Source organism: Lissotriton helveticus, chromosome 1_1 (assembly GCF_964261635.1).
Source record: "Lissotriton helveticus chromosome 1_1, aLisHel1.1, whole genome shotgun sequence".
Taxonomy (NCBI): Eukaryota; Metazoa; Chordata; class Amphibia; order Caudata; family Salamandridae; genus Lissotriton; species Lissotriton helveticus.
In genome coordinates this window covers 1,691,908,365-1,691,921,053 of record NC_136057.1, presented here as the reverse complement: position 1 = coordinate 1,691,921,053, position 12,689 = coordinate 1,691,908,365, and the positions used below count along the sequence as shown (strand labels likewise).

At 47.7% G+C, this 12,689-nt stretch overlaps 1 protein-coding gene across 1 annotated transcript in view; it reads right to left on the bottom strand.

Annotated features, from left to right (window-relative positions):
* LOC144764995 (maestro heat-like repeat-containing protein family member 2A) overlaps window positions 1-707 on the bottom strand; it is a 67,066-nt gene extending 66,359 nt beyond the window's left edge. Inside the window, exon 1 of the mRNA XM_078650308.1 lies at window positions 525-707. Within this exon, the coding sequence (XP_078506434.1) occupies window positions 525-707 (183 nt within the window). The remainder of the gene's footprint in view (window positions 1-524) is intronic.
* Window positions 708-12,689: the final 11,982 nt, after the last annotated feature.

Sequence of the window (12,689 nt, the reverse complement as noted above, 5' to 3'; positions counted from 1 at the left end):
GATCTCTCTTTCCTTTTCAAATCATCATTCTGCCTTTGCTTTTCCTGTCCCTAGTTCTCCTGATGCGTGTCCCGTTGTGATTCCCTTTATAGTTGTGCCTTCTTGGTGGACCTAGTAATCCTAGTGCTCCTGGACTTCCTGGTTGCCCTGGTCCCTCTACTCCTCTTGGTCATTCTCCTCTTCCTGGTCTTCCACCTATAGGTGTTCCTCTTCATGCTCCTGATTTACCAGGTCTTCCTTTTCATAGTACTCCTAATCTTCGTATTGATTTTCATGTTCTCCTTTTTCTAGGTCTCTTCCTCCTGATCATCCTCTTATTCTTCTTTCCCTTCTGTCAACTCATATTTTCCTCAAAATCATCCTCCTGGTCTTCATCTACATATTCATGGTCCTGGTCTTCTAGGTATTGTTCATTGGCCATAAGTAGCCCTTATCCTCCTGCGATCCTACTTCTGTTAAAAGGATTATCTTTACCATGGTGCTTATTGCTATGTCCCTCCTAGTTGTTCTTCTGGTGCTCTTGCCCTGGTGTTCTTCAATCTTTTCATTCTTCTGGTCCCAGTCCTGCTGGTCCTCATGATCTTCATTGTCCTTATGTTCATGGTCCAGCTAATCTTGGTCATCCTCTTCCAAGGTCCTCTGAATCCTCTGGTGCTGTTACTCCTAGCAATCCTGGTGTTGGCCCTCAGGTTTTTCCTGGTGGTCATGGTGGTGGCTGCTGTTCTGGACCTCCTAGCCTCCGCTTTCTCTTCATGGTCTTTTTCCTCTTACTGGTCTCCCTCCTCCTGGTTTTCCTCCTCATTTTCCTAGTCCTCTTAGAAATCCTTTTCCTATTCTTCCTGGTCTTGATCCTCTTGGTTTTCCTAGTTCTTGGACATGGTATTGGTCCCCTGTTGGTTCAAGTTTTCCAATTCCTTCTGGTGGTCCTGGAGTTTCTAAACTTCTTGGCTGTCCTGGACCCTCACCTCCCCTTTTACTCATCCTCATGGACATCTTCCTCCTCCTCATTCTGTGTAGGGTCTTCACAGTGGTGTAGGTTCTCCATGTTGACCTGCCCATCTTCTTCCTTCTTGTCCTGGTGGTACTGGTCCTCCTGATGAACCTCCCTTTCCACTTGCACATCCTTCTTCTCCATTCCATTCCCTTCCAAAGTAGCTTTATTCGAAGTATACTCATAAAGAACAAGTTACTTACCTTCGGTAACGCTTTTTCTGGTAGATACAATATCTGCCTGTGGATTCCTCACCTTGTGAATATCCCCCTTGCGTCAGCAACGTTCGGAAATTTTCTTCGTAGCACGCCGACGTGGACGACGTCACAGGAGCACGGCATCGCGCGCGACTCCGTCTGACGTCACCGACCCCTTATCAGGCCCACGCCGGCGTGATGACGTCAGTTCCGCCCTTTTTTCCATGCCTTCGAGGCACACGGACGGACCAACGATAGCAAATATACAAGTATACAATGTACACAGTACATCTTAGAACAAATTCAATACAATAGTATAAACAATATATACAGAAAGAACAGGTATAGCAGAGTGGACAACGGGGAGGCGGGTGGGCATGTGAGGAATCCACAGGCAGATATTGTATCTACCAGAAAAAGCGTTACCGAAGGTAAGTAACTTGTTCTTCTGATAGATACATCTGCCGTGTGGATTCCTCACCTTGTGAATAGATTCCCACAGCAGTCCCCACTCCCGGAGGAGGGTGTCCACTCTGCTACACCAGGAAATCTTGGAGGACAGAGCGCGCGAAGTGGCCATCCCTCCTCACCTCGGTATCCAAGCAGTAATGCTTCGCGAAAGTGTGGAGGGAGGCCCAAGTTGCGGCCCTGCAAATATCCTCAACAGGTACACCCCTAGACAAAGCAGATGTTGCAGACTTTGCTCTAGTTGAATGTGCTCTAATACCCTCAGGAGGGTCCTTACCTGCCAGGGAGTAGCAGATCTTGATACACAGGATTATCCACCTGGAAAGTGTGCGCTTGTGCACCGCTCTGCCCTTCTTGCAGCCAGCAAAACCAACAAACAGCTGGTCGTCTATCCGGAAGTCTTTAGTCCTGTCCAGATAGAAAGACACCGCCCTCTTAGGGTCCAGGCGATGTAGTCTCTCTTCCTCCTTAGACGGGTGAGGGGGAGGATAGAAGGTAGGAAGGGTAATGGACTGCCCAAGATGGAAGGGAGTCACCACCTTAGGCAGAAAAGCAGCCCTGGTCCTGAGAACCATCCTTTCAGCATGAATGGTCAGGAATGGGGGTTTGGAACTCAGAGCTTGAAGCTCACTTACCCTCCTTGCCGAGGTGATTGCAACGAGGAAGATCGTCTTAAAAGAGAGAAGCCTCAATGGACACTTGTGCAAGGGTTCGAAGGGAGAAGCCATTAAGAAGGTCAGCACAAGATTCAAATCCCAATGAGGAACAACAAAAGGAGTAGGAGGGAACATATTTATAAGACCCCTCAAGAATCTTAAAACTACCGGAGATTTAAAAAGAGAGGGCTGATCCGGCAAACAGAGAAACGCCGATAAGGCCGAAAGATACCCCTTGACCGTGGCCACAGCAAAACCTTGCTGCGCCAGAGAAAGAGCAAACTGTAAAATATCAGATAAATGAGCCTTCAAAGGGTCAACATCCCTCTCCCTGCACCAAGAAACAAATTTAGACCACCTATAGGAATAAATGGACTTAGTGGAGTCGCGCCTGGCAGAGAGAATGACATCCACCACATCGTGAGGGAGAGAAAAAGAACTCAAGTTGCCCCGTTCAATCTCCAGGCATGAAGGTGTAATGTCTGGAGGTGGGGGTGTAGAACCTGCCCCTCCATCTGAGAGAGGAGGTCTGCCCTGTGAGGGAGACGGAGCGGCGGGTGAGAGGAGAGGTGGAGAAGGTCTGAGTACCACACCCTTCTTGGCCAATCCGGGGCAACCAATATGACTTCGGCCCGGTCTTGACGAATCTTCCTCAGAAACCGAGCAATCAAGGGTATGGGAGGAAACGCGTAAAGGAGTTGATTTCCCCAACTCAACTGAAACGCGTCCCCCAAAGCTCCTTGCAACGGATACTGGAGACTGCAGAATGACGGGCAGTGAGCATTCTCGCGAGTGGCGAACAGGTCCACCCGAGGAGTCCCCCACATCTGAAAGACGTCGTGAACAACCTCCGGGTGAAGCCTCCACTCGTGATCGGCAGAGAGCTGTCGACTGAGACTGTCTGCCCGAACGTTCAGAACCCCGGCCAGATGATTTGCCACCAGACAAATCTGATGGTCCTGAACCCAGGACCAGAGACGCAGAGCCTCTCTGCAGAGACACTGCGACCCTACTCCTCCCTGCTTGTTGATGTACCACATCGCGGTCGTGTTGTCCGTCAGGACTTGAACCGACCGACCGCGAAGGGAAGGGAGGAAGGCCTTGAGCGCCAAACGTATCGCCCGCAATTCCAGAAGGTTGATGTGAAGCAACCTTTCCTCTGGAGACCAAAAGCCCTTGACCTCCAGGTCTCCCAGATGAGCACCCCACCCGAGAGTGGATGCATACGTTACCACCGTGGCCACTGATGGAGGCAGTTGAAAGGGCTTTCCATGAGACAGATTGCCCTCCACACCCCACCAAGACAGATCCGCTGCAGCTTCTCTGGAGATCCTCACTGACTCCCTGCCTGAGATCTCCGTTGTGCTGATACCACTGCCTGCGGAGGCACCACTGGAGTGCCCTCATGTGCCAGCGTGCATGACTGACCAACAGAATGCAAGAAGCCAATCGACCGAGCAGACGAAGGACCTTCAGGACTGGAACAACCGCTCCATTGAAGAATAAAGGAATCATCTCCTGTATGTCGTGAATCCTTTGAGGTGGAGGGAATGCACGACATACAGTAGTGTCCAGTACCGCACCTATGAACAGGTTGCGCTGGGAGGGCACCAGGTGAGACTTGGGTACATTTATTGAAAAACCCAACCTGTGCAACAACTGAGTTGTCTCTTGCAGATGATGGAGCACCTTCTCCGGCGATTCCGCTTTGATCAGCCAATCGTCCAGATAAGGGAACACAGGTATCCCCGATCTTCTGAGATGCGCAGCCACCACTGCCATCACCTTGGTGAAAACTCGAGGCGCAGTAGTAAGTCCAAACGGAAGGACCGCAAATTGGTAGTGCTGCGATCCCACCGTAAAACAGAGATACTTTCTGTGCGACTTCAGAATGGGGATGTGAAAATACGCATCCTGCAAGTCGATCGACACCATCCAGTCTTCTTCCATCAGGGCCAGAAGAACCTGAGCAAGGGTGAGCATTTTGAACTTCTCCTGTTTGAGATAGAGGTTCAAAATCCTGAGATCCAGGATCGGCCGAAGCCTGCCATCCTTCTTGGGAATCAAGAAATACCGGGAGTAGCACCCTTGACCCCTCTCCTGCTCTGGAACCACCTCTATTGCACCCTTTCGGAACAGAGCCAGGACTTCTTCCTGCAGGAGAAGCAGGTGATCCTCTGAACAATAACCTTGGCAAGGAGGGTAATTGGGAGGGAACTCCTGAAAAGGAAGAGCATACCCATTCTCTACGAGATTGAGAACCCAAAGATCTGATGTAACCGATTCCCAATCTCGTAGAAAATGAGTAAGCCGACCCCCTACTGGCCCCACATGATCCAGAATGGTGGATCTAGGGCTGCTTTGCTGATGCGGGTGGGGGTTGGGCATTATTGGAGGAAGTGGAGGAAGAGGAGACTTGACGTCCACGTCCACGACCCTTCTGTCTACCTCTATAGGACTTATATAGAGGGTTCTGCTGCTGCTGCTGTTGTTGTTGACCTTGTCTGAAGGGACGAAAAGAGGATCTCCCAAAACCTCTGAACTTTTTAGCTGTCGACCCTCTCATCTGGAGACCCAAAGATCTTGCGGTGGCACGGCTATCTTTAAACCTTTCCAAGGCTACATCAGCCTTTTTACCAAAAAGACCAGTCCCTTCAAAAGGTAAGTCCAGCAACGTAGACTGCACATCCGCAGAGAAATCAGAGGACTTTAACGAAGCGGCCCTCCTGGTCGCAATAGAAGAACCCATAATTCTAGCAACAGAATCAACTGTGTCCATGCCACTCTGAATGACCATGCGCACAGCAGCTTGAGTATCAGAAACCACCTCATTAAAGTTCTTCCTATCTTCCTCAGGAAGCTTGGGTGATAACTGTTTCACTGAATCCATTAATGCATGCACATACCTTCCTAAAAGGCAAGTAGCATTCGCTGATTTAAGAGCCATGCTCCCTGAAGAGAAAGTCTTCTTTGCAGACTGATCCAATTTTTTTGACTCTTTATCCGCAGGCACTTGAGGGAAAGAGCCCGCAGCCCTGTTAGAGCAAGCCGCCTGTACCACAAGGCTTTCTGGAGAGGGATGTGAAGAAAGGAACGCAGGGTCATCAGGAGCCACCCTATAGCGCCTTGCAATAGCTCTCGAAACAGCAGGAGCAGACAAAGGTTTTTTCCAAATCTCCTTTATTGGATCCGTTAAAGCATCAGTGAACGGCAGTGTAGGTTCAACAATGGAAGAAGGAGAGTGTAAGACCTCAGTAAGGATGTTGGGCTTATACTCAACTGTGGGCAGCTTCAAGTTGAGAAGATCAGCAGCCTTCCTAATAACAGTGTGATAGGGTGCCACGTCCCTAGAAGGAGCATCAGAAGCCGAAGGTAGACCCCACTCAGGAGAGAGCTCCAGACCACTAGCATCACGAAGGTCTTCAAAGTCATCATCATGATCAGGAAGTTCACCTTCTTCCACATCTGAAACTTCATCTTCCCTTTGTTCAAGAAGACGCTGAGCCCTTCGCCTCGACCACTCCACTCGAACCGAAGTCGACGGATCCGGTAACGACTCCGACGGAGCCGGTTCCGACGTCGAGCGAGGAGCTGGGGCAGCAGGGAGACGAGACTCACGGATTGGCGTGGCAACTCGATCCAAACTACGAGGCCGATCCGAAGTCGGCGAAGCCGTATGCGGAGTCGAGGACCTCGGTGGAGCCGTACCGAGCCAAGGTGTAAGAGGCGCCGGCATAAAAGGCATAAATGGAGCAGGGGCGTACGACTGAGGAATGCCCAGACTGTACGATAACGGACCCATGGGACCAACAGGTGCTCCAGTGGGGTACATCGCCCTGGAATATACTCCAAACATCGCATTGAGAAAATGCGAGGGATCCTGACCAGGACCAGGAAAGGGAGGGTACGAACCTACCGGATGTTCCAACGGAGGTCGTTCCGATACATGTTCACTCTGACCTTCTGGGTCCACAGGAGTCTCCATCGGAGTCGGAGTCTGAGGAATCACCTCTTCTTCCTCTTCATGTTCCAAAGGATGTAAGGATACCGGATCCGGTTCCGGTTCCGGAGTTGGAGAACCTTCGATTGACAAAGCAGGAGAAGGAGAAACAAAGTCCTTATGGTGTTTACGAGACTTTTTCTTTGAATCAGAAGAATCCTTCCCTGAATGATGCCTTGAACCGTGCTTCCTCTTCTTATGCTTTCTCCTCGAAGATCTCGAAGCGTGACCTGAAGCCAACTTGGATCCAGACCTAGATCTCTCCCTGGACCTCGACTTCGCTCTGGATCTCGACTCCGCTCTGGATTTTAAACCTGACCTGGATCTCGACGCCAATCTCGACTTCGATCGAGACCTTTGCTTCGACTTCGAGCGTCTCGACGTCGACTTCGAATATCTTCCAGTATCCTGTTTTACCTTCGCGAGAAGTAGTTTAGCTTCACGCTCACGAAGCGCCTTTGGGTTCATTTTAAAATAGGAACTACAGTTCTTCACGTCGTGATCCGAACCAAGACACCACAAACAATCCTTATGTGGGTCAGTGATAGACATCATGCGGGCACAAGACCTACATTGCTTAAAACCTGTCTTCCTCGACGACATCTTCGATGAAGAATTAAGTCGCAAAAGAGAAACAATGACAATTTAAACAACAGCCAGATACTAAGTATCGCAGAAGATCCCGAAAACCGTTAGCGTCGAAGACGCGGAAAAAAGGGAACTGACGTCATCACGCCGGCGTGGGCCTGATAAGGGGTCGGTGACGTCAGACGGAGTCGCGCGCGATGCCGTGCTCCTGTGACGTCGTCCACGTCGGCGTGCTACGAAGAAAATTTCCGAACGTTGCTGACGCAAGGGGGATATTCACAAGGTGAGGAATCCACACGGCAGATGTATCTATCAGAAAACACAAAACAAACAACATTTAGATACAGTTAAAAATGCCTTTGGCTGGATAGTTAAAAATGTTTGATAAAACTTAGATCTCAGAGCAAATGGACGAGATAAAAGTTACACCCAGTTTAAATAATCAATCACATTCAGTGGCCAGGCTAGGGAAGTTCAAATTAATGCTCACCAAAGAATTACCCAGATTTAGGTTTCAGCCTTATAGCCCACGCCCATCCTAGGTATTTGGCTACCGCTATTGTGATAAATGGTAAAGTGCTGGTGCGGATAAGCCTTTCCGCTTCAGCGCTCCTAAATGTGCAAAGTAGTTTGCACACGGGAGCCAGCCAAACTCACCTAGGGAGTGCATAGGTGGGACAGGCAAAAAGCATGTTAGCAACTGTTTCGCTATGACTCCCACAGGCAGGACAGATGTTATCACTTGTGGGAGTCCACCTGGACATAAGGGACTTTAAAGGTAAGGACCCTGCCCTGAGTTGGAAGTAAAGCTTCCTATCTCTCGGCCTGGTGATATTATCCCAATAAGATTCTAATCTGGGTATGCGTTTTGTTTCTAAGAAGATTCCATCCATAGAAGAAGAGTCAGAGTTACTCCAAGCATTAAAAGCAGCCCACTCCCAATACTTCTCTTTTAGGATGTTTTCAGAGGGAAAAGAAGCCTCTAATGGGTTCTCCCATCGCATTCTCATTCCCAGGCCAATCAGGCTATTCCTAACACCTCTTAACCAACCGATTTTGTGGAAGGCATCAGATTTTATTACATCCAGAAAACCTGAGGCATATGATGAGAGTTCAGGTGTCGTTCACAACCTGCGCCAATATAAAATTGGTGACATCAATAATAGCTTTTCTACCCAAATCATATCTAAGTGGCTTAAGAGAGGTGCACCAATCATATACTTATTCAAGGGCAGGGCGACGGTGGATTGACAGACGCCGCGCAATGGAGAGGAGACCCGTTTCTTGACTGAGGATCCGGTTCCCTGGGACTAATAACCAAGCCGAATCTGGCACGTTGGAAAATATCAAAAAGACAACAGAAGAGATTGATAGATAAAAGACCCTTTTTGAATAAGTATATGATTGGTGCTACAATATACAGGACAACGCAAATTCCGTTTTGTCGAACCACGGGAACGTGAGCTTTCCCATTTTTCAATGGGAAGAAGATAAGGAGTGAATCCCCCAAGGTCCTGAGGAGAAGCCCCGCACTTAAGGGGTTTCGAAACGCGTCGACCCTGTTTTGTCTGTTCAGGCCTATCATATGCTAATACCATTTATAAAAACGTTTAGATTGCCTAAACATTTTTGATGGGATGCCTTTGAACCACTTGTCGTCATTTGTAAAATTATTGTGAAATCATTTCATTAATACCCCATCACCCACGATTATAACAGATTCCCCTGTGTCTCGATGAGGGTATTCACACTTGTTCTCACCCCTATCTTTTTCACTTGCATGTATGTTTTAGCGAGTAAGAAGTTTGTGTAAGACTTTTTCACAGAATGAATGTTGACGTACAAATGAGTCTGCGTGATTGAGGTCTATTTTTTCATCTATTTTGGTGCATTTTTTCATCTTTATACACTATTTTCTGATAAAAGAGATTTTAAGATATTTCCCTCTCCCCCTGCCCTGACAATTTTTGAAAAACTTTTCTTGTGCAAAAATATAAAAAAGTGTCAAAATAATAAAAAGGATTAAGTGTGACATTTGTGTGTCCATATATATGCAGCAACAGTTTGAAGTCGTTGTGCATGTGAAATTAGTTGATTTACATAGCAGTACTGGCAACTTGTTTTGTTTAAACTACCTCCAGCAACTGCACTAAGAGCTGCTAAAACTTCTTTGTCATTAAAAGCCTCATCAGTATAAAAAACATAACTAACGTCTTCCATTTGATCATCTAAAGGGTTACGCGCATATTGGGGCCTAAAGTAATTAACCCATCCTTCATGAGAGACATGACTTGGGGGCTGATAAGGTTGACCCCCTCTGCCTCACTTAATGATATTCCAGAATAATTTGGTATTATTCTACAAACTAGCTTCTTTTAGGTCCTGCCATCTAAGCTCATCCCATAGGCACTTGGCTTTATGGATAGCTTTTTTGTATTCATATCTTGCAGTACGGACAGTACCCATTTCCCCAACCCTGATAGCATTGCCAAGGGCAATTCTTGCTTGCATACATTCATTGTTATACCACCGAAAGGGTTTGGAGTCAGCTAGTTTCTGGCTTCTATGGCGCTTAATAAAGTGGCTACTTGTACTTCTTATCCTCTTTGGCCTCCTGGTTCTGGTCCTTCTGGTCTACTTCATTCTACTTATTCTCCTGGTTTTACTGATCCTCCTCTTTGTCTTGGGCATTCTGGGCTTAATGTCCTTGGGGTCTCAGTCATCCTGGTCAGCTGTGGTTTTTGGCTGCCTGATCCTCCAGGTTTTTCCTATGGTCCTCCTGCTATTGCTTTCTCTTCATTATCTTGGAAATCCAGTTCCGTGTTAATCCTGCTAGTGATCTTGGTCCTCCTCCTCCTCCTCCTCCTCCATTCAGTTGTACTGAACTTTTTGGAGAGTCTTGTTCCCTTGTCCTCCTCCTCTGTTTGACCTCCCTTTCGCCCTCCTGTTTCTCCCTGTTCATCCTACAGGTCCTCTAGTTATCTGCCTGCTTCTCCAAGTGATCCACACTCCACTAATGTAGTCTCACCCAAAGTCAGCAAAATACACCCTCAAGCCAAGGGGCACACTTAGATGTAGCATGGGTGGATGAAAACTATTGGAAATGTTCCCCTTCCTTCCTGTTAGACAGTAAAATACAGACATAATTGGGGTGCTCCTCTAAAACCTGGATCCATGTATGCGCCGCTTTATCTGTTTCACTATTAACAGTTGTGGACCAGGATTGCTCAGTGTCCCTCTTGCACCCCTGCACACTGTGAACCATTGGAATACAGAGGAGCCTAAAAGTATAGTGTTTGCTTATGAGAATCAAAGGCAACATGGAGGCAGGAGCTGCAACACAGAAGATGGGTGACGACTAAAAGCAGTTTTAGGAACACATTTAGCTACACCGATGCTAATGAGGAGAATGATCACCTGCAATGAAGGCTTGTAAGACTCATTGGGGGAACAACCTCAAATTATTTATATGGTCAATATGCCATACAACAAAATTCTGTCATGTTTTTATGTTTGTAGCTGGTATTCAAATTTTTATTACAAGTGGAGACTGTCAAAAGAAGGACTTGCAAGGAAATGTGAACATCCTGTCCTTTTAACTGTAAGTGCTCAGACCTGGCAGAAACTGTTCCACTTAGAGTAATAATATTAATCCACATTTGTAAAGCGCACAATCACCCGTGAGGGTCTCTAGGCGCTGGGGAGCGTCGGGAAGATTAAGCAAGCTATTGCCGAGAGTCACATGGTGCTGGGCTAATCAGCCGCCGGTGTTGGGGATCAAACCGTGAACCCCAGATTTCGGAGTCAGTCGCTCTAGCCACGGCGCCACACCTCTTCTGCCTCTTTGAGCCTCAACATTAATCTTCAATTCTCAAGCCTCAAAAACAATAGTTCTGTGGAAATGAAAATTGGCAGATTGGAGACGTAATGATTCTAATAGTGTGTCCACCAAGGTCTACGTCACTCTTGCTTTTTCAGCTAATACAGTTCGCACGTTTCTAACTACGGACTCTTTCCTTTGCTAATATTTGTTTTTATAGCAACTAAAGAACAAGTTACTTACCTTCGGAAACGCTTTTTCTGGTAGATACAGTATCTGCCTGTGGATTCCTCACCTTGTGAATATCCCCCTTGCATCAGCAACATTCGGAATTTTTCTTCGTAGCACGCCGGCGTGAGCGGCCTCATAGGAGCACGGCATCGCGCGCGAATCCGTCTGACGTCACCGACTCCTTATTAGACCCACGTCGGCGTGATGACGTCAGTTCCGCCCTTTTTTCCGTGCCTTCGAGGCACCCGGACGGACCAACGACAGTAAATATACATATATACAGTGTACACAAATCAAAACTGCACACAAAGTGTGTAGCAAAAGTATAACAAACCAAAAAATATAAATACATAAAACCAGGTATAGCAGAGCGGACAACGGGGAGGCGGGTGGGCATGTGAGGAATCCACAGGCAGATACTGTATCTACCAGAAAAAGCGTTACCGAAGGTAAGTAACTTGTTCTTCTGATAGATACATCTGCCTTGTGGATTCCTCCCCTTGTGAATAGAGTCCCACAGCAGTCCCCACTCCCGGAGGAGGGTGTCCACTCTGCTATACCAGGAAATCTTGGAGGACAGAGGGTGCGAAGTGGCCGTCCCTCCTCACCTCGGTATCCAAGCAATAATGCTTCGCGAAAGTGTGGAGGGAGGCCCAAGTCGCGGCCCTGCAAATGTCCTCAACAGGAACACCTCTAGACAACACAGATGTTCCAGACTTTGCTCTAGTTAAATGTGCTCTAATACCCTCAGGAGGGTCCTTACCCGCCAGGGAGTAGCAAATCTTGATGCACAGGATTATCCACCTGGAAAGTGTGCGCTTGTGGACCGCTCTGCCCTTCTTGCAGCCAGCAAAACCCACGAAGAGCTGATAATCAACACGATAGTCTTTAGTCCTATCGAGATAGAAACTGACTGCTCTCTTTGGGTCCAAGCGATGAAGTCTCTCCTCCTCCTTGGAAGGGTGAGGGGAGGGTAAAAGGTAGGAAGGGTAATGGATTGTCCTAAATGGAAGGGAGTAACCACCTTAGGCAGAAAAGCAGCCCTGGTCCTGAGAACCATTCTTTCAGCATGAATGGTCAAGAATGGGGGCTTGGAACTAAGAGCCTGAAGCTCACTTACCCTCCTTGCCGAGGTAATTGCAACCAAGAAGACCGTTTTAAAAGAAAGAAACCTCATGGGACACTTGTGCAAGGGTTCGAAGGGAGAACCCATCAAATAGGTTAACACAAGATTCAAATCCCAATGAGGAACAACAAAAGGAGTAGGAGGGAATCTACTAGTGAGACCCTTCAAAAATCTTAAAACCACAGGAGACTTAAAAAGAGAAGGCTGATCCTGCAAACAGAGAAATGCCGATAAGGCTGAAAGATACCCCTTGACCGTGGCAACAGCAAATCCTTGCTGCGCCAGAGAAGAGCAAACTGCAAAATGTCAGACAAATGAGCTTTCAAAGGATCAACATCCCTCTCCCTACACCAAGAGACAAATTTAGACCACCTATACAAATAAATGGACTTAGTGGAGTCACGCCTGGATGACAAGATGACATCCACCACATCGTGAGGGAGAGAAAAAGAATTCAAGTTGCCCCGTTCAATCTCCAGGCATGAAGGTGTAATGTCTGGAGGTGGGGGTGTAGAACCTGCCCCTCCATCTGAGAGAGAAGGTCTGCCCTGAAAGGGAGACGGAGCGGCAGGTGAGAGGAGAGGTGGAGAAGGTCTGTGTACCACACCCTTC